Source organism: Physella acuta, unplaced genomic scaffold (assembly GCF_028476545.2).
Source record: "Physella acuta isolate Inbredline_101_S28 unplaced genomic scaffold, ASM2847654v3 ptg000264l, whole genome shotgun sequence".
Taxonomy (NCBI): Eukaryota; Metazoa; Mollusca; class Gastropoda; family Physidae; genus Physella; species Physella acuta.
In genome coordinates this window covers 2,011,597-2,033,253 of record NW_026731783.1, presented here as the reverse complement: position 1 = coordinate 2,033,253, position 21,657 = coordinate 2,011,597, and the positions used below count along the sequence as shown (strand labels likewise).

Genomic DNA, 21,657 nt, shown 5'->3' with positions numbered 1-21,657 from the left:
TAGGGACACGCCCAGTAATCATGTATAACAATTTGGTAAAATAATTAAGATCAAATTTTTAATGAAAGATCGCTTTATGACACAAAGCTGTGAAATTCTGGGCTTCATTTCTAAACTAAACCATTAATGTATAACACAACAAAAAACATACTTTAAAAAAAAATTGTTTTATTAAAACAACAAAGTACTATCTCTTCACTGAACTGAATGTGGCCTCTAAAAGTTTGGTTGCTTCCTTGCCCCTGGTGAAAGCTCGTTCTATGCAGGTGTTCAGCTGCTCATCAGATAGTGGGGTTCCACCTGGTCAGTAAAACATGTATGTCAGCAGAGATTCAAAACCTTATGATATTTATTTTTAAAAATGTAAACAAAAACATGACATTTCAAAAATAATTATGTGTAAACAAATTATTATGACATTTCTAAAAAAAAACATGACATTTCTATAATAAATGTAGACAACAAATTATGACATTTCTAAAATCATGAAATGTAAAAAGATAATAATTTTTAAAAATTTCAAACTATCTTAAAATACACTGGTAAGTTAAATATAAATGTTGAAAAAAAAATGATACTATAAGCATAGTAAATATTTTCACTGGAATTACACTAGCATTTCATTACTGCAGCAGTCAAAGTTAGATAACTGTTGAAATACCTGGTTTGTAAATGCTGCACAGGTTGTGTCCCTCTGTTATGATAGTTAACGCCCCTGTTGATAAGGACTCCTCCTCACTTGTTGGATCTACTAACAGGATCGAACTAAAAAAGGCAGAAAAATATAAACATTTATAAAATTTATGACTGTTACACTTAATAAAATAGCCATTCCAGAAATGACATCACACATTATGTTTGGTGATTTAACAGTAACCCCCCTCCTCACCTCTACACTAATGATGCAACACACTTTGTTGTAACTCTTACTCCCCGTCCTATAATTTTTTATATCAAACTCAATCCAGATTAGGTACACTGATTACTTTTTATTACAATACACATTAATTTCCAAATTGAAAATAAATCAATCAACAACACCCCCTTATTTATACAATCTCAAGTGTGACATCATTTATGGTAACCCCGTATGTAATAAAACTTACTTATTAAACACACTTATCACTATCATCGGCTGTACAATAAATCTATCTATTCTTTACTAAACATGCTCCCAACAGCTATAAATCTATATTTTACAAGCTCAACACACTTTACTTACTTGTCAAATATGATGAAACTGGTAGATACAGGACAGCATGACATGGATAAAGATGTGTGTGAGGTGGGATCAGTTTTTATTTCCCCTGAATCTTCATCAACAGTCACTAGGGGTAGAGAGGCTGCACAAGGGAAAGAATCATTATGAATTTAAACAGCTGGGTTTTAAAACTAGAAGGCAATCGTTGAAGTAAGAAAACCATAGAATTAACAAATATACAGTGCACATGATTTACTCTTAAAATGAACAAAGTTAAACCTACTCAACCGAACAAAATTAAACCTACTATTTAAAAATTTTTAAAGCTTATTCAACATACATAACAAAATTAAAATACTATTTTCAAACCTATTCAACAGACACCATTAAACCTAATATTTTAAAGCTTATTCAACAGAACACCATTGAACCCACAATTTTAAACCCTATTCAAAAACACCATTAAACATAAAATTTTTAAAGCCTATTAAATACAACACAAAAAAAACCAACAATCTATAAAACCTATTGAATGGAACACCTACTATTTTTTAAAGCTGCCATCAGAGCTAATGTACATGCATCCATTAGGTTCCCATCATAATCTAAACAAACCATATCTATATACAGGACCCAGACAAGCTGAAAACAAACATGGTTCAATTATAGGATATTTTTCTTTTCATTTTGCTTTAATTAACTACAATTAAGAACATGGTAATGAATAGATATTATATTTCTTTTATTTATGCAAATAATAAGAGATGGCAAGTAAAAGATAAAAGTTTAAATCTTGATTAAAGTTATGAAATGACTTGCCATGGGAACAATTTATGTAGATTTAAAGTTAGGCTTTTTATATTTGAATCAATGTTTAGATATTCTAAAATAAAAACATGTAGAGCACATAAATCATGAAATGTCTTAGACTTTAAAGCATAAAAATAAAAACGTGGTACGCAGAATTCGATTTTACCTTTCCTGGACATATACAGAGATTTTCCAACAGCACACACTGTGAACTAGACAAAAGAATTACAATCATTATATGTATTCTAGCATGAAGTGGAATAATTCTTAATATTTGTATCAGTAAGTTAATTACTTATCTGATATCAGATAATGACTAAATAAAAAGATTACACTTTTTAAGGACAAATAAAAAGTATTTTTTTTTTTTATTTAAGAACAATGTAAATTGTTTTTAAACTGAAAGTAAATATAATACCAATTGCATATTTAAAAGGTTATTTTTATTTAATAAAAATAATTACTTTTGAACAATTTGAATGATGAAAACATATTTGCTATTTAGTAATGTAATTAAATTAATAATCAAATTAAATATAAAATAAGATTAAATTAGTTTAGATTAACGAGGTGTTGAAGCAATGACAACTAGGTTACCCACTCTGTGATCAGGTCTGCCATATTTTTGCTGAGCACCTGGGCTTGTTCCCCAGGGGGACCAGCTCTAAAGGTTGGTGAACACATGGGAGACAACTCCACATTTGGAACTGTTAGAAACAAAAGGCCAGGAGCAGAGGTGTATCCAGGTTTTCGTTGTAGGGGGAGCAAAAAGAGCAAAAAAAAGGCGCCGATTTTTTAACACGTTCTATATACGTATATATATATATATATATATATATATATATATATATATATATATATATATATATATATATATATATATATATATATAATTACTAGCTGTATGTCATTACTTCGCTATGATGTAAAATAAATTGAAAGTAGCACTCTGAAGAAATAAGAAAAAAGCACACAATGTAGGCCGACAAAACAAAAATTGTATCAATCTAAACAAAAAACAAACAAAATATACACACACTACAACCAAAAACAATGAACGTAACACAATCTGTTTTGTAATTCTTGTAAAAAACTTCTTACATAATAATTCCTGGGAAATTATTTAAGACATGTGAAATAGAGGAAATAATCACTCTCTTAATATAAATATGTATATATCTACACATTTAATTATAAATGTCAAAACAAATAAATAATTACTTTAAAATATAATGAAATTGTTTAAAACTATTCGTGTTAACAAAATGTTTTTGTCTATAATCAGAATTAAATAGATCTATATTGTCATCATAAATGCTAAAGTATTACAGCATAATGAAAGTTTTTGAAATCAGAGTTGGTATAAAAGCGCGCTTTTCAATTTAACAGATATTCGGAATAATAGCCTACATTTTTTATTATTTAACTGCTGCTTCTTTGTGTTCCTTAAAGATCGTTTTTAATATAGTGATATGTATGGGTTAGATCACTGTACGTATTGCTCACACACCTTTTTACTGTCCGGTCACTTTAGGTCAATTATCCAACCCAGTGTATACCGGTAAACTGAAAAAAAGTCACAGGAAAAAAAAACACAGAAAAAAGTCACAGTTTTTGCTAGGAAAAAAAGTCACGGAAAAAAAGTCACAATGGAAAAATTTTATCGGAAAAAAAGTCACAGAAATAAAGTCACAGAAAAAAAGTCACACAAATCTTTTTAGAAATCTTTTGATTTATTTGTTAAGAATTGTAAAATTTTGTATGTTATATTTGTGGGTTGTATTTTTTATAGCATAAATGCTTTATAGACGTTAAAAGTATTATGATTTATAAAAATTGTAAGTAAAAATACTCTAAGATAATTTACACAACAATCTTAACTTTTGTTACGTATTTAGTTACATACGCTGTAGAAAAGTTAACTATAAAAGAAATGTAGGCACATCATTGTGTTTTGCATAGGTTTTGCCGTAGGCTATTCTATGGTCGGCCTCTCCTCAGTCGGCATTGTCCGAACATATTTTGTGTTGTTGACGTTTTGTGTCAATGACAGCCTTTGAACCTTGTCGGCTCTCTGTTTTGATCCTAAGTTTTGTTATGTAATGAGCGTGATAAATGTGGGCAGTAAAGGTGGTTGAACTAAGCATAACTATTGTTGCGATGAGTTGAGGGCAGTAATTCAGATGACCTTACCATTTCACGGTAGTTTAATTTTAAAAAAAACACGATGAAAACCGTGGACATTCTGTTAAATGCTATAAATATTATGTTTAACATAATTACAATCTACATAATTCATACTAAATATTTTTAGATGAATTATAAAAATTACTATACGTATACAACCTACACACATTACATTACATTTAATTAATCTTAAGTTAATTTGCACTCTCTGAATATTTAATACATAAAAGTATTAACAAATCCCATGCAAATATATATTTGTGACTTTTTTCCTGTGACTTTTTTTCCTGTGACTTTTTTTCCTGTGACTTTTTTTCTGTGTTTTTTTTCCTGTGTTTTTTTCCCTGTGACTTTTTTTCCTACAATCTGTATACCTAGGTGTGACAATAATGTCGCTCTACACAATTGTGGTGGTGAGGTGTGGGGGGGGGGGGGGAGATAACCAACTCAGAGTGAACATAGCGTCAGTTTTTAGATGACTGTTCTAAACATACATATATATTACACATGTATACTGATTCAGAAATAGTAGCAGTGGTATTATGACAATATTTTTTTTTACAGAGGGGTCCATGGGGGAGGGGGGTTGTAACTGTTTCATATAATTTGTAATCGTATCACTATCGCCCAAACTGTAAGAATACTACGTTGTTGACCTTGTCAAAATTTCTCCACCACTACACAGTTTGCTCATAAGTAAATTTAAATAGAGGTGCCATATCAGTTGTATTTGTTTCTGCATTGTAATTTTCAAAAAATTAATCACACGATTCAAACTGTATAAATAAAGTAATTATGTGTGAAGTTTTATGTATAACATTTTCTAATGCAATTATTCGTAAGCAAATACATTATACAGTTGCATTAAACTTAACACCCCTCTTGCAAAGTGGTACTACCGGTAGAGGATTTTTAAAAATTCCAATGCATCGTAATGGTTATTTTTAGAATGGCTAACTGATGCAGCTGTTAATACGTGTTGTAAACGTAGACACTACTAGACTAGCACAATAATGCTTAATTGCTGCATGAAAAGAAATCTTGTGATTTACATAGATGTACCGACCAAAAATATTTTTTTAAACAAATATCATTGTTTAAAACTTTGAGTTTAAAAAGTTTCCAAAAAGGCGCCACTTTGCTGAAAATGGCCAGAGGGGGAGCGGCCGCTCCCCCTGCTCCCCCCCTGCGTACGCTACTGGCCAGGAGTTTAAAAAAACTGTCAGTCTAAAGTTGGTGAACACATGGGAGACAACTCCACATTTGGAACTGTTAGAAACAAAAGGCCAGGAGTCTAAAAAACTGTCAGTCTAAAGTTGGTGAACACATGGGAGACAACTCCACATTTGGAACTGTTAGAAACAGACAGGGACTTTGTAAAAGCCAAAAAAAAAAAAGTCTTTAAGAGATTTACATTTATTTATATCAGGGATGAGAGGAAATGTGTGTTTGAATATATTATTGGGAGCCTTTCATATAAAATGTTGTGCATGTGATTTCACTATAATTCTTTAGGTAAGTCAAGCACTATAAATTGTTGATACCTATAAATCCTTTTTTTCCATCTGCACCAGGCTGTGTGATTTCCTGAGAGAAAAAAGATTAATATTAAAATATTGGTGAGAGGGAACAGTATGGGGTCAGTAAGAGGAAAATGGAGTGAGCCATAGGGAACAGTTAAGTGTATAAGGGAACAGCAGTATGGTGTGAGGTTGGGGAACCAAAGTGAGTGACAGCGGGGAACTAAAGCAAGTGAAGGTAGGGAACTGAAACGTGTGAGGGTGGGGAACCAAAGCGTGGGGAGCAGGTTGAGCACTGACAGCTCATGTGGAGTACGCAACTGGGTTAACTACTTACTGCTTTCACACCACAGATGACAGTTGTGTTACCAAGCTTTACTAGAGAGGACCCTTCTGTTGTTGACACACACCCTGCACAACAGAAGATAAAAATAATTTGAATCTATACAAGAGTAAACTAGTAACCTTTTATTCCATATGTTATCAATTTAAAAAACTAAAATAAAAAAGAAATGAACTAAAAATGTAAATTTCCCAAAAAAAAAAATGTTCCTCACCAATATTTAATATGGTTTGTCGAAATTCACCAAGCTCTCTATCATCTGGTCGAACATCCTTTTCCTAAAAAAAAATTCCGTTAGAAATAAAGTAAGTGTAAGGAGCAACAACTGTATAAGCAAATCTTGCAAAGATTTAAATTTAAATTAAAATTGTTAAGGTCTATAATGTAAAAAAAGTACTCAGTAATAAAAATTCTAAATACCAAGAATTTTGTGTAGTACTCCTTGGGCTGTGTAACTCTGTGATAAAAAAAAAAGAAAATTTTTAAATTAAGACCTCCCTAATCACATCCTTGAAAAATTAATATCTAAACCTAAAGTCCTAAAGTTTGAATTTTCTAAATGGTAGCAGGCAGTAATTTTTTTAAAAAATAGCTTAAAAAATCTATTCTTTAACTAGCAACTCTTTAAAATATCTTAAGAACTAAGAAATAAACTAATGAATTAACTTTAATTAAGTTTGGTGCCTAGGCCTAAATCTGAACTAGAATAGATATAAATCTAAATCGAATGTAACAGCTTTTTAAACTTTTAGTTAGAGTAACTAGATTTAAGTCTACAATCTAAAAATTAGGCCTATGCCTACTCAAATATAACTTTGAGAAATATGATTAGGCCTAAAATTATTAGGGTCTAGTTTACAATTAGGCCTATTCAATTGGCATATCAATATCAGTGTCTATCAGACTATCTGACCTGTATTGTGTAATGTGTATCACAATGGAAATAGTATCAACAGAGTTTCTTCCAGGCATCTCCCCGCAAAGAAAGTCTACAGCCACCGCCCCCCCCCCCCCAACGAAATGGAATTTATTACAAGCGTCTATACTTATAGTATAGTGAGTCTATACTCTATAGCCTATAGTCTATCTATAGACCGATAGATAGAAAATTTTAAATTCTTACTTTTAACTGTGTTTTAACCCCCCCCCCCCTCGAAAATTTTAGTCTGCCCCCCCCCCCCCCCCCCCCGATGAAAAAAGAAAAGTCTGGAAGAAACATGGTGTATCAATCAGAGAGGCGTAGTGACCCTTCCCAGTGCCCAGGGACAAACTTTCGATTTGCACCCCCCTCGAACTTTGCCTTGCATTTGCACCCCCTCCTCAAACTTTCAATTTGTTTTTCCAACCCATTTTGGCGCCCCCCCTAAGGTCGGCGCCCGGGGACATGTGCCCCCCCCCCCCAGCCCCCACCCCCCCCCCCCCCTCGCTACGCCTCTGGTATCAATCACTGTCTCACTCAAAAATAAAAAAAACGTGAAAAGCCTGACCTAGGCTAATCTAAAATTTATTTTAAATATTTTAGTAACATCGCATCCGGTTTTTTAAATTATTTAATACCCCAGTCGAGACTATTAACGGCTGCGTCCGTTTAAATGACGGGCATAATGTAATGAAATACATACTTCAACTACTTCATTACGCGTGAGTAAAAAACATTTACCAACCTTACTTGATCCGCCATTGTTATTTACAATTTTCATACTTCTTCCGTTGCCGCATTTTATTGATGTGTTGTCACAAAATATTATTGTCCAAATTTCGAGTTAAAACTATTTTAACATTTTATGATTAAAATCATTAAACAATCTATAAATCTAATTATCACTGTGGTTTAATCAAATTTTTAGTACTATGTTTGTAATATAATCAAATCTTTTTTTTTAAATTAGTGATATCTTAAACTGGCTTGTTTCGTTATTAATTTTAATGTCTTTTTTTTCGGTCCTTTCCGAGTCTGGTCGGCTTTGTTCGTAACATCAAAGGCAGAGGAAGTCTGCACAACGAATATGGCTGAACTTTATTAGCTCTACATCACAACAATTGCCGTCTGATGAAGAGTTAAAGTCAAGTCTCCACTATTATTAACTGCATAGCCTCTATCTCAATTGATCGCAGATTAATCTAATTATTCTGTTACTGCTAGTAAGTCGTATCACAACGAACATAGACTTTTATAGAACATTTGACAACAGGTGCTCTGCCCACTGACACTCAGCCACTGCTACCGACCGACCCACCGACTTTTTTTCCAACTCACTTAATTTGATAATGGTAGATTTGTGAAGTTATAACATTATACAGTATATTCATGTGATTTAAAATCAGCGTATTATGTCCTTACTCAACAGTATCTGTTGACTCGCCAACACTAATCAAATCATGAATCAAGATTAAGTATTTTTGTTCTAAATAAATTATTAAATTAAAATGATTTGGTTCTTCTCAATATTTTTAAGTATGCATTTCTAGATGACTAAAAATTTACAAATAAAAGGGTTATTGGAATATTAAGAGTAACAAGCCACTAGATTGTAGTGTTTTAACAGGCCTACAGCAATATTTACACCCTGCAGAACTCAGAGAAAGTCAAGAAAATCCACCTTTTGAAAAGTTTCCTCAGAAAAAAAAATTCTGTCGGAAAATTTTTTTCCACCATCCGACTATTTTGTAAAACATTGGCGAGGTGGGTGGGGCTGTAGACTGAATTCTTTGATGCCATTTGTTGTGTGTCTAGCTATTAATGATGATATGGGTTGGGGTAAAATTCGGTTGGTTAAAATTACATCATTAATGTACAACCGCTAGGCTGCGCCTTATATATCACTTTACCATCATGGTTATTTATACAATTTCCTCTAGCAGAGATGTAATTTTTCTATTTTGCAAAACTCTTGCTTTTTCTTAAAATTAAAATTGCTCAAAGCTTTAGTGCAGACTACTCTGTTTCTCTTTCTATTTTGTATTGACCAAAAGAAAACAAACTAAAGTTTGAAACAGAAATAATCAGAGAAATGTGCTGTGCTCGTATTACTTTTACCTCACCCACTTTTTACGGCCGCGCTGACTGTGAAGCTAATGACACAAGACAGCACATGCACATTCTACAAGCTCTTTTTAAAAATTATCTTAATTATTTTATTTTGCTAAATTGTTAACGAAAAAACCTCTTGATCTATGCCATAATTTTTTGACACCAAATAAGCTTTTACAAGCGATCAGGTCTTAAATTTGTGAAGAAGAAAAACCTTGAATTTCTTGAATCACTACGAGCACTCTGTTTCTATCTCTCTCTCTCCCCACCCCCCACCCAACTCTGACTTAGTGTTACAGAGTTTTTAAAATAATATTCTAGGTTAAATAAAATAAGAATAGAAATCTTCATAATAACATGATTTTAAATGTGCTAAAAGTAAGAAAACAAAGCTTGTTTTCTTTTGATGAAATAGTCAAAGCATTGGTTGCTAAAAGAACATCATGTTTGAAAAATCACATTTTTTTTGTTTCATTAAAACTACCACAATTTTTTCGTCCTTCCTATAATGATTTTATGATTTTAATATTGGTAAAATTTGGTGCAAAATTTTTTTATTATTAAAAGTTTTGATAAAAGGGCCTTGTTATGGAAAAGTAATACTTCTTAAAGGTTTCTTTTGGGTTAGGCAGCCATGGAAATTATTTTCTGACAAATGTCTAAAGAACACAAATATAAACATAGCACTATTGCATAAAATAAATCATTGTTTATACTGTAATTAAAAGGAGATTACTTTTTTGCATTGTTTTATAGTTGCTTAAACATTTCCTGTTAAGTCACAAAAATTCAGGAATCTCATCTTTGTATAAAATGTCAGGAATCTCAGCTTTCATCTAGCAGTATAAACCTTGTTCCTAACATATACATCACTTTCATCATTAGCTCTCTAACATGTTATGTGTATAATATTTTGTAAGTACACTCTTGTTAAGTGAAGCTCTATCATTTTCACATCAGTAACTGCAGTTTAAAAAAAAAATATTAAAATATATTTTTACACTGAGCTAAAAATGTTAACCACCTATTTTTTTTTAACTAGGCCAGTGACGTATAGTGTTAGTTTGTTTTTAAAACTTGTCATTTATTTGTTACATGTTTAATGATAAACATCAGCCATTGTGTTGTTAGTACTGTAGTTAAACAGTGAGGTATCCGCTACACAAAAGAAACTATTTTTTATGTTGCTGACTATGTTCTGTAGACTTAGATTTTTATCAGTATAAGTTCCAGCTGTCACAGTGTTTGTTGTTAAAAAGTGTTTTTGAGCTTCACTGCTATTTATAATTCTTACGTAGTTGTTTTAGTTGTGGGATAAAGATTTGTACAATATTTTTTCCTCCCCAGTTGAGAGCTGCTAATGGCTATATGAGTTTTGATGGCTGGAAAAAAGATTGACATCAACACTGCAACAATAAGTGATCTAGAGAACCTGTCTGGTGTAGGACAGCACAGAGCTGAGGCTATAATTAGACACAGGAGGGTCAGTTTTTTTATTTTATTGGTTTCAGATTTAGTCATAGCCCTAATGTAATATTTTAGCCAGGAATCTCTTAGTTTAATTACTCTTTGAATGGATCAATAGTCAAAAGCAAGGTTTTCACTAAATCTATACAGTACACAGGTGTATGAGTTTAACTATGGAATTTTATTTTGTTTTATCTTAATACAGGAAAGTGGTGGGTTCCACAGTGTTGTCGAACTATCACTAGTGCCTGGAATAAGTCCCGCCATCATTGAGCAGAATAAAGGCCGCATCATCTGCCGGAGGCCTTCTCCAGCCAAAAAGAGAAATGGGCAGATAAAGAAGTAAGTTACAAATTTTAGTTTTTGTAACTGCATTAGTAGAAATTAGAGTGTGTATTGAATTGATATCAGTGTAAAATATTCACTTTTTTTACTTTGTGTTTTGTAGTCAGAGGCGAACAACTCGCAAGCATGGATCCACCCAAGAGGCCTTAGACATCTGTATAACTGAGCCATCAGGAAGTGGTCCCGACTGTGTTCACTCGTCCCCCCCACCCTGCCACTTCACCCGCTCCCAGAGCGCCGCCCTCCGCCTGGGTCAAGGCTGCTCCTCGTCTGAGACCCCGCCAGCAGAGAGCTCCTCCACCAGCTTCATTGTCACCCGGAGTGGTGGGGGTGGGGGGAAACCTGCTCTCAACAACAGGGCCCACGAAGAGGACAGCGGTAATGATGGGGATGATGAAAGAGATGATAGAATAGCCGCCGCCGCAGCCGTGGAGGAGGATGCTAATATACAAAATATAAACATTGAAAATGGTCATGAGGAGAACGGTGTCTTGGATAATGAAGGAGTGTCAGATAATGAAAGCGAGCAGGATGATGATGAGAGTGTGCTGAGTCATCCTCTGGAGGGATTTGATGATGACTGTGATAATGAGGACAATAATTACGAGGAGGGGGAGGAAAATGGTGAGGTTGAAGATGAGGTGGAGGAAGAAGGGCATCATAGACATTCTGTCAGCTTCAACCTGAGGCCACGGTCAAGCTGTTGTAACTCAAATAAAGATGAGAAGGGAGATTCTAAGTCTGTAAGTACACCTTGTTAAAAAGTACGACAATTTTTCAATACATTTTTGTATAATTTTTATTGTAGACTCTTAGTCTATATTCATTGTTATTGAAGAAGAAGGCATTTATTTTGACTGAACCAAGGTTTTTTTTTTTTTTTAAATATCTTACAGCTGAGCTGACCTATTTTGATCTAAAAACTATTTTTATTCAGTTGCACCAATGCTGAACTTCATGGTTAATTAAATTTGTGATCACTCTTTCTTATATAATTTTATTAGTTAATATCTGTTGATTAATATATGGATGTATTAAAATTTCACCACAGTAACATGATTATGTTTCATGTTCCAGCATCAAAAAGTTAAATAGAGAGAATAACCTGTCCAAGTATTTAAAAAATAAATGCTGTTTGAAATATATATACTGTATACAGTTGAAGTTGTTAAAAAACATCGTCTATGTTAAAATGTTTACTGTTTTAGCCATTGAAAAGAAAATCTGAGGCAGAAGATGATACTGACATGTCACCAGGAAAAAAGCTCAGAACTGCCATGGTTAGGTAAGTTCACTTACCTTGCTGGAAATGTTTGTTTTAAAATTTATCAGTCCTATTTTTTTAAAATCACATTTAATTTAATTTAGACAATGTTTTTTATCATGATGTGTAAGAGTAACAAAACAAGATTAAAACAGTCACTTAAATATAACTTCAGTTTTTATTCTATTTACTTTTAAGTTATGATTTAATAGGTTGCTAGGTTTTTATGTATGCTATTTTTTAATAGACATTACCTATTTTGATTGATCAAATGGTATATCTGTTAAAGCTCTGCTTATTTGAATTTTCTATTACAATCCCTAGTTGTCATATATGTGGCCAAAGCCTTGCTAAAGTTCCACGATGGAGGTTGGCACAAATGCCTAGAGGAAAAATTCCATCAAAAGAGAATCCTCCTCCAAAGATGGACGACTGGTTAAGAACATTTCAGGTAATTTAAAAGGAGTTGAATAAATAATAAAACTGTGTGTGCCCTTCAGACTTTTGGATGTTACAGATTTAAATATGATTCTACTTTTTTTTCCAAATTAATTTTACTTAAGGGAAATAATTCTCTAACATTTTAATGCTTTTTTTTTTGAAGAATATTAAATTTCTTTCAATTTCTACAATGAATAACTGATTGGTTTTTATTTAAGGCCTGGGGTAATGCAGAGCGGATGATGGCGGTGGATGAGCTGATAAATCTCTGTGATCCAACCCAAGTCAGGCACATTATGCAGGTCATTGAACCACAGTTCCAGAGGGATTTCATTTCACTATTGCCTAAAGAGGTAGGTCCATTCACAGCAGAGAAAAAACTATCTTCTTTATTTGATTAAAATTTCTTGTTTGTAAACTCAGAAATAAAGAAAATAGAGTAATGGAAAATTACCTCTTTAATTCTATGGTTAGTAGGGCAAGTGAAGTAAGGTTCACCTTCCAATGATTTCTGCAAATTGAGTGATAGTGTAGTCAGTTCTATGCCCAGTTAGCTTTACTTTCCCTAACGTGCATAAGTTACCCATCAGAAGACATACTATCAAACTGAGCCATTTAAGTTAGCAGACCCTACTGCTTCTTTAGATATCGAATTAGTACAAAAATATAATCATGCTTAACAAAACAATTTTAGCAGCCACCACCAACTTGAACACAGCATTTGTAATTTTTATCACTCAATTCTATTTTTCAGCTTGCCTTATATGTGTTATCATTTCTGGAGCCAAAAGATCTGCTACGGGCTGCTCAGACTTGCAGGTACTGGAGAGTCCTTGCTGAGGATAATCTCCTTTGGAGGGAAAAATGTAGAGAGGAGGGTATAGATGAGGAGACGGTGTATGGTTCTCGCATGAGGCGGCGTCATTCAGCTCGCAGTCCTTACAAGTCGCTGTTCATGCGACAGTCTCAGATAGAACACAACTGGAGGACAGGGGTTAATCGCCCTCCTAAGGTTAGTCATTACATTTTATTTTCATTCATTAATTAGTAATACATTATAATAAATGTTTATTCAGTAATTGACCTATAAAGATTTATGGTTAGTTTTCACTAAGTGATACATAACATGGGTTGTGGTCTGTGATCACATTGCAAATTTAGCATGCATACAACTAGCCAAAGGTAGTCTCTACTTTGTTTCAACGTATTTCTGTAGGTTTTAAAAGGCCATGATGACCATGTCATCACATGCTTGGAGTTTTGTGGGAATAGAGTGGTCAGTGGCTCTGACGACAATACATTGAAAGTTTGGTCTGTTACTTCAGGAAAGGTAAAAAAAAGAGTTTGTTTTGTATGTCCATTGAACTTAATAATACAAGCTGTTTAATTTTTTTTTTAATTTGAATACAAAAATTAAAAACAAAAGTTACTAAATTTAATAATTACCTTTTTACTTTATTTTACAGTGTTTGCGTACACTAATTGGTCACACAGGAGGAGTCTGGTCATCTCAAATGTCAGGCACAGTTGTAATTAGCGGGTCAACTGACCGCACGCTCAAGGTGTGGAATGCAGAGACTGGACAGTGCAGGCACACCCTCTATGGTCATTCGTCTACAGTGAGGTGCATGTCTCTCCATGACAACCAGTAAGTGATTCTGCCTCATTTTAGGATATTTTTTTGTTCATTTATTTATTCAATTACGGTAACAATAGTAGGCACAGAGGCCTTTTTTCACATTGGCCGTTTTAAAATATAATTGTTGTTTTAGTTTAGATTTGAATATATTTTCAGATCTAGTTTTATTTTGTTAGGAAGATTGTTCCACAAATTAAAACCAGAGTAGGCGAAGCTATGTTTTTGGAAAAAAAAGTTGTATTAAATCATTTAATAGCTAATTAAGAAAGTTTGTTTGTTTTAGATTGTTAATTATTTATGTATTATTTTTAGTTTTCCTTTCATTGATAAAAATGCACCTATTAAATGCAAGGCATTAAGTTAACGAAGTGAAGATGCTGTAGTTTGTGATTAACTAGGCAATGGGGTTCAAATATTCGGCCCTGGTGTTTGTGTGACTTGTGAGTCTACAACATGGGGTCGCAAACTGGTGTGCATGCATATATTTAGAACTTTTGTCCATTGTCAGGGTGGTCAGCGGCTCAAGGGACGCAACACTGAGAGTCTGGGACATTGACACGGGGGTCTGCAAGCACATTCTCATGGGGCACGTAGCAGCTGTTAGGTGTGTTCAGTTTGATGGTAAACGTGTTGTCAGTGGTGCGTACGACTACACAGTTCGAGTGTGGGATCCTGAAACAGAGACCTGTCTACACACACTACAAGGGCATTCCAATAGAGTTTATTCTTTACAGGTTAGTCAACCATTTGTATACTATTTATCATGAGCTTAACTCTTCTCAACATGAAAACAGTCCACTTGTTTTTTTTTCATTTTTAAGGGTTTGAAAATAATAATTAGATAAGTATATTACTTTTCACTTTTTCTTTCATGTGATAATGTAAAAACAACAGAAAAATCCTAATATATAATGGCCCATGTGCGCTCTTCTCTCTCTCTGTCTGTCCGCAAAATATTTTCGCCGGACATCACGTCAGAAACGGCAGCGATATATGGAGAGAACTTTATACAGACTTTTGTTGAAAATAATATGTTAGATGTTTTAAATGTATAACCACAATTTTATTTAAAGAAGAAAAATAAAAAATAAAGGCGTATTCGAATGTAGAGAAACAGTATTATTTATGCAACCGGAAAAGCATTAATAGATGTGAAAAAGAACGCATAAAACAGTGACGTCACTATTGCTTATACATTAACTAATGACGTCATCTGCCGTGTTTAGAATAAAAAGAAATGAACTATTTCATTCAAATTTGATTTAGATCTACGTACACTATGAAATGTATACAATACAATTTTTCCGGCCTAAACTCATAAAATTTATTTTATTTATTTGGATTCTAGATCTAGATATTCTAGATTCATCTATTCAAATAATACATTTCTATACTAAAGTATTTCAGGCGTTAATTACTTTATTGAAATCTTTGTTTATCTATGCAATTTGCTAATCTCTATAATATATAAAGCAAAGTTGTCGGGTGCCCGATAGGGCACTTCCCGGCGCCGCAGGCTCTTCAAATTTGGCAGGATCTTGCCTTGGGGCGACAGAACACGGGGGCCGGTTGGCCGAAAAGTCTACGATGATTGGGTCAAAACTGACCTCGACTGACCGGCGCCTTATATGAGCTATAAATCGAAAAAAAATGTCCACAGAGGAACCTCTTCATAACGCCTGAGGTCGTAGACCGACCCTCGGGCGAATTAATTAAGCATTCAAATTCTCAATGTTTTCGAAAGCCTAAGTGAAGCTGGGCAGCATGCCTAGTATAATTATAATTGATAACGCGTTGGTGAAATCCTAATATATTTCGTCAAACTTTCTTCTATCCCCGCGGCAACGCGCGGGGTCGGGTACGCTAGTGTATTAATGATTGGTTAGATAAGGAAACCATTGTTTTAAATTTAGATATGTCCCCAAAAATAAGATGTAATTTTTTGCATTGAAGCTGGTTTTGAATATATATTTTTAGAATCCCATGTTCTAAGACTGTATTCCCTTGATAGAAACTTTGTTCATGCTAAACAACATAAGAAAAAATGTGATTTGTATTCCAGTTTGATGGTGTTCATGTGGTCAGTGGTTCGCTGGACACATCTATCAGAGTGTGGGATGTTGAGTCTGGCAACTGTCTCCACACCTTGATTGGTCATCAGTCACTGACCAGTGGGCTGGAGTTAAAAAACAATATACTTGTCTCGGGCAACGCAGACTCAACAGTCAAAGTTTGGGATATAACAACTGGACAGTGTCTACAGACCCTACAAGGTAATTTTAATTTTTTTGTATATTTAGCACCAAGTAGCTAAGTTTTCTAGCCTTGGTATATGAATAATTTCTATCATGGATATTTTTTAATTGATATGTATGGATGTATATAAAGGAGAAAGCAGATTCAGCATCAATCTATTTTAGGGAAAGCGTTACTCCATTTTTAAATTATCAAATATTGGCATTGTACGTATCTTGTAGCTTAAAATGTAGGTCATCCACACTCAACCAGCTGAAAGAAATCCACATCTCATTGAAATGATAAAAAAATTAAATTCACTATACACATTTTCAATTATTTACTTATACATATGTCAAACATTACAAAATGTACCAATTTTGAGCTTATTTCTAATTTCATTGTGGAGCAAACCAATTTTGACTTTTAGACATTTTGATAGGATAGTGCAGTAAAATTCTAATCTGTTTACCAGACTTTATAAGGCTCTGGCTACAGAAAAAAAATTTCATCTTTTCATTTCGACTATTAGTTTTAGTTGTTTATTAAATGTTTATGACATTCATTAAAACTTGGCATTATTGATGTGTTTTAACCTTCTCAATGTTAATGCATTTCAGGGCCAAATAAGCACCAAAGTGCAGTGACTTGTCTGCAGTTTAGTAAAAAGTTTGTAATAACTTCCTCTGATGATGGCACTGTTAAAATATGGGACCTCAAAACTGGAGAGTTCCTCCGTAACCTAGTGACTCTTGGAAGTGGTGGGAGTGGGGGTGTTGTATGGAGGCTGAGGTGTTCTAACACTCGTCTAGTTTGTGCCGTGGGCAGTAGGAACGGGACAGAGGAGACAAAGCTTATGGTCCTAGACTTTGATGTGGAGGACAAGGACAGGAAATATTATGGTGATCAGCAGTTGGAGAGGAGACATTCTTCTGGACCACAATAGATTGGTGGTTGATGATAAAAGACATGTGAAACCATAAACCCACAACTTACATTTTACAATCAGCTTGTGAGATCAATCTCAGCTAAATTTTGCGTCAATATAAATGGCCACAGAATTTGACTTGAAAGGTTTTTATTGAGAATAGAACATTTCCAACAAGTTTTAAGGGATTAAGGTTGTTTTCTTTAATTTCCATGTTATAAAGATATTTCCTTTGCTGCAAATTTTCTAGCAAGTTAGTATTACATATATTGTTTCAATTATATTCTTTATTTTTATTAACAAATTTTAAATTATTTTCACTAAAACCATGCTTGTATATTTTTCTACAGAAACTATATTTAGGTAAAGCTATCAATAGGTTCTAACATCAAGCGCAATCTTTTACTAAATACATACATGACATATCAAAAACCTTTTTGGTTTGAATTCCCCCTTGCTTGAGAGACAAAGTTTAGTTTTTAAAAATATTGTTTAAACTTTAGAACAAATATTAATATGAATAGTTGACAAATAGCTTATAAATAAAATAAATCCGTAACTAATATAATAAATAAATTAGCTTTGTTACACGAGTATACAGAGAATTCATATTAGCCCTCGCAAGTTTTAAAGTTTTTTCAAGTTTGGTGTCAGTCGTTAAAATAGAAACTTGCCCAAGTATTGAATAAACAGAAACAGATTTTTCAATAATTACTTTCTCTGAAGAAGCCATTGTTTCTGCTCAACAGTTCCACCTTGAATGTGACGTAAGCTCACTTGCTGTTATTACTCTATTGTAACTCTTGTCTATATTGTACATTGTATGCCCGAGGTCAGAGTTCACTGTGTGCTTGTGTTCCTGCTACCACCATCCTGATTGTGGTGGACTATGTTGAGATAAGCACCACATTGAAGTTAACTCCATGTTGTTTCATATTTCCCATCAATCAAACATTATTACTTATATGTGTATAAAATTTTATTTCTATTATGTTGAACAGATTTTAATTGTTATAAAGGATATACTTATTTTAATAATCCTTTTTTTTAAATAGTCTATGTTCTAAACTATAATTAAAAAAAAGAAAAAAGGATCCTATTTTGCAAAAAATCTGTAACTAATTACGAATTTTCAAAGTATTAGTTTGTTGGAAATGTTTAAAAAATAGTTGGGTTCTTTTACTTGTGATATAATAAAGTTTTATTTGATGTGGTTAAAAATAGCTAGCTAGCTGTAAAATGGTTTAGATGAATTGATGGTGGTATTGGGGGTGGTTTTACATTGGCTGCAATAGAATAAACTGTACCATTGGCTTGGGAGAGTAGTAAGATTTTAGCAAGGGCAAATTAGATATTGTTTTATAAAATGGGTACGTTCAAAATGGCTGGTGTAAAATGTATCAACTTAATACCATAGGCTGGGGAGAGTTGTAAGGTTTAAGCAAGGGTTGATTAGATAGACATTAACCCATCTAGTATCTCAGATTCCTAGTCATGTTTGAAGCACTAGAGTATATAGGAGTCAGTATATTCTTTGTATATTACAAAGAACATTGTCTAATGCATGTTGTTTTCCCAGATGATATTTTATGTTACATTTATTAATCACTTGAACTCTTGTTTATATATATATGTAAAAACAAAAACAGCTACCAAACACTGTTCCTTAAATTGGTATATGGTAATGGTCTACTTAAAACTTTGATTTCATCTAATTGCTGATGAAATACTATTTTTATGGATGTGTATATCTGAGGCAGTATGATCATTTTTTTTTAAACAATGTGATAATCAGTGTTCTTTGTACATTAAAAAAATCTATATATGCATTCAATAGTATACAATATTCACTATTTAGAATAACAAAATTGTGTATGGTCTGAATATATAGTCATATAGTCACCTGGTAAAGTTTAAGAATTGGGATAACATATTTTATTTGGTTTTTAAATTGTTTAAACAGATATAAAGAGGGTCAAGATTGTTTTTTTTATTATTATTAAAAGCTAATATAATTCTAAATTTTTTTATTTTTATTAGGATGACATTTTTACTAACTTACTTAGCCCTGCTTCCAAGATATTGTATTTCAATTGTCATTGTTTGGGTTTCCTTTAAAAGATTTAGGTATTTTTATCCAGACTGTTAGTTCTATTTTAGATTTAACTACATCACTCTAAATTCCCAAGCATAGTTTAAACTTTACTTTTTATAAATTTGTAAAAAAATTTCATTAAAAATTATTTTTGAAACTATTAATCATTACAATAGTTTTAACATCAATACTCAAACCCTTATTTTTTTTCTGCTTGCATTCTAAAGATCTATCCTCTTAATGGTTTTGACTCTTAAAATTAACCTTTTTAACAAATTACTAAAGTATTATTCAACAACTAGTTTATGCATTGTGTGTTTAAAAAAAACAGATGTCTTGTTAAAGTTTCTAAGTTATACTAAAAGTCTTTGTTTTTACTTTTCATTCCTCTAACAATTGTTGTAGCTTGCACCAAAATGGCATTCTTGTATTTCATTTTAAAAGATTTGGTTCTATGTTTTTTAGCAACTTGTTTTAATCAGTCGAGCTACTACCTAATTGTTATATTGATTTCATGAATATTTTTGTTTTCAATCTAGAATAACCTCCCTTATGACTTTATTATAGAGTAATCTCCCTTATTTGGTAGCATACTTTTACTTGTATATCCTGGTAATTTGACAAAGTGGGATTCTCACTCAAGTACGATATTAGGCTCACCAACATGTAGTGTATTTTATCACTTTGTAACATCTGGTTCAGCTCAAATGCCTTTGACAGTCTTAATAAATATTTATGGATGACTTCCATTGTTTATCTTAAAATTAACCCTACCCCATCAAGCATGCTGTAGGAAATTAAATTTTTTGTTTTTCTAAATTATGTTGATATAGTTTTGTTGGCCAAGGGAAGCTACTTTCAACTCCCAAGATAACTGAGACAATGTTTACATTTAACACAAACACCTTGCATTTGTTTTCAACACTCTGAGGTACCAACTGAATAACCAATTAATGATACACGTGAAAATAATTCATTATTTTTCTCCACGCCTGTATGTTCCAAGCACAAAATCAGACAGTCTTACCCATATAATTGTTGTATCTTGATTGAGGCGTATGACCAAATTCACATATGATTTGATACTGACTAGCAAATGGCATGGTAGTTGAGGACAGCGTCCAATGCGGTAATTAGTATTCTTTTAATGTTGTTCCCATGTGATTTATACACATAATACATTCATAAATTACAAAAAACTGAATCGCATATTTATTTCTCCTCTTCTTAAATACATTCAGTTATGGCTCATCACACGGATTTACATGTTGTAAACTTTTTTTTTTATTATTTCAATGTTTTGTTTGAGTATATAAATATATTTATAAATTTCAGTATGCCCCTGAGTAGGATGGTTAATCCTTGCTATTTATGTTGCTTCGCTAAATTTAAAAAAAAAAAATTTTCGTATTATTTTCAATATGTGTTTTAAAACAAATTATTTTTTATCATAACCTTGTAGTTAAAAAGATTTTTCATGCACCGGAGAATTACTATATATGTGACAACAAGAAAATTTGCATTTAGTCTTTTGAGTATGCTATGTGCTTTTAGTACCATGAAAGTACGGTGTTACAGATTGTATCACATAAATTTTATATACTTTGTTGGTAAAAATTAATTTTCAACATTACTTTTTACATTTAAAGGTAATTTTTTTTTTTCATATCAGAGACATACATAAAAACTGTTTGTCTTTTTAAATTGAGGTTTAATTTGTGATTTTTTTTTATATATATATTTTTTGAATGGCCAGTTATTTTTTCATGATATGAGCCAAACTGAATGTATGCCACCTTGTACATGTGTGTCATATTGTCCTAAACATTTGACTACAGTGAGATTCTATTGACAGTGGAGTGTGCTGCGTGTTGACTGTGTGTTCACCTCGGAGTGCTGTGTGTATCTGACCTCCTCTATTACTGGCTACATCTTTTGGTTGAGCATGAAGTGGTTATAAAGTTTCTGAATGAATAAATTTGAATAAACATAAACGTTATGTGTTTTAGTGAGGTTTATTTTGATTGAATGCTTTTGTATGGGTTTTGTTGTTTCTTCTTCTTCGTTCTTAATTTTAGTGTTGGAAGGGATCCCCTTCAACACAATTAAGTATACGTGTCAACTGGTTATGCGTCATTGAGTCCGTCGACT

The 21,657-nt window shown here is 32.7% G+C and overlaps 2 protein-coding genes across 2 annotated transcripts; one reads left to right on the top strand and one right to left on the bottom strand.

Annotated features, from left to right (window-relative positions):
• Positions 1–174: 174 nt before the first annotated feature.
• LOC131939034 (exosome complex component RRP43) lies at positions 175–7,747 on the bottom strand. The gene is made up of 11 exons (XM_059297283.1): positions 7,726–7,747; positions 6,482–6,518; positions 6,276–6,339; positions 6,056–6,129; positions 5,743–5,785; positions 2,613–2,718; positions 2,178–2,223; positions 1,747–1,843; positions 1,223–1,343; positions 662–765; positions 175–300 (listed from the first exon to the last, which is right to left on the bottom strand). Exons 1-11 carry the CDS (start codon positions 7,740–7,742, stop codon positions 188–190), a joined length of 822 nt encoding a protein of 273 aa, XP_059153266.1. The 5' UTR covers positions 7,743–7,747; the 3' UTR covers positions 175–187.
• A 297-nt stretch (positions 7,748–8,044) lies between these two features.
• On the top strand, positions 8,045–21,489 carry LOC131939030 (F-box/WD repeat-containing protein 7-like). The gene is made up of 13 exons (XM_059297281.1): positions 8,045–8,203; positions 10,440–10,575; positions 10,765–10,901; positions 11,008–11,647; positions 12,113–12,189; positions 12,493–12,619; positions 12,828–12,962; positions 13,364–13,621; positions 13,826–13,939; positions 14,076–14,257; positions 14,757–14,982; positions 16,311–16,521; positions 17,104–21,489. The coding sequence occupies exons 2-13, from the start codon at positions 10,471–10,473 to the stop codon at positions 17,427–17,429; spliced, it is 2,538 nt and encodes an 845-aa protein (XP_059153264.1). The 5' UTR covers positions 8,045–8,203; positions 10,440–10,470; the 3' UTR covers positions 17,430–21,489.
• Positions 21,490–21,657: the final 168 nt, after the last annotated feature.

What these genes read in the sequence shown, in the direction of transcription:
- LOC131939030 (XM_059297281.1), top strand. Translation starts at nt 10,471, where the DNA reads ATGGCTGGAAAAAAGATTGACATCAACACTGCAACAATAAGTGATCTA. An exon ending in AGAAGGGAGATTCTAAGTCT is followed by an intron (nt 11,648 to 12,112) that starts GTAAGTACACCT and finishes TTACTGTTTTAG; the next exon opens with CCATTGAAAAGAAAATCTGA. An exon ending in GTGTCTACAGACCCTACAAG is followed by an intron (nt 16,522 to 17,103) that starts GTAATTTTAATT and finishes AATGCATTTCAG; the next exon opens with GGCCAAATAAGCACCAAAGT.
- LOC131939034 (XM_059297283.1), bottom strand. An exon ending in TCTGTATATGTCCAGGAAAG is followed by an intron (nt 1,844 to 2,177) that starts GTAAAATCGAAT and finishes GTTTGTTTTCAG; the next exon opens with CTTGTCTGGGTCCTGTATAT. An exon ending in GATGGCAGCTTTAAAAAATA is followed by an intron (nt 1,344 to 1,746) that starts GTAGGTGTTCCA and finishes TCCCTTGTGCAG; the next exon opens with CCTCTCTACCCCTAGTGACT.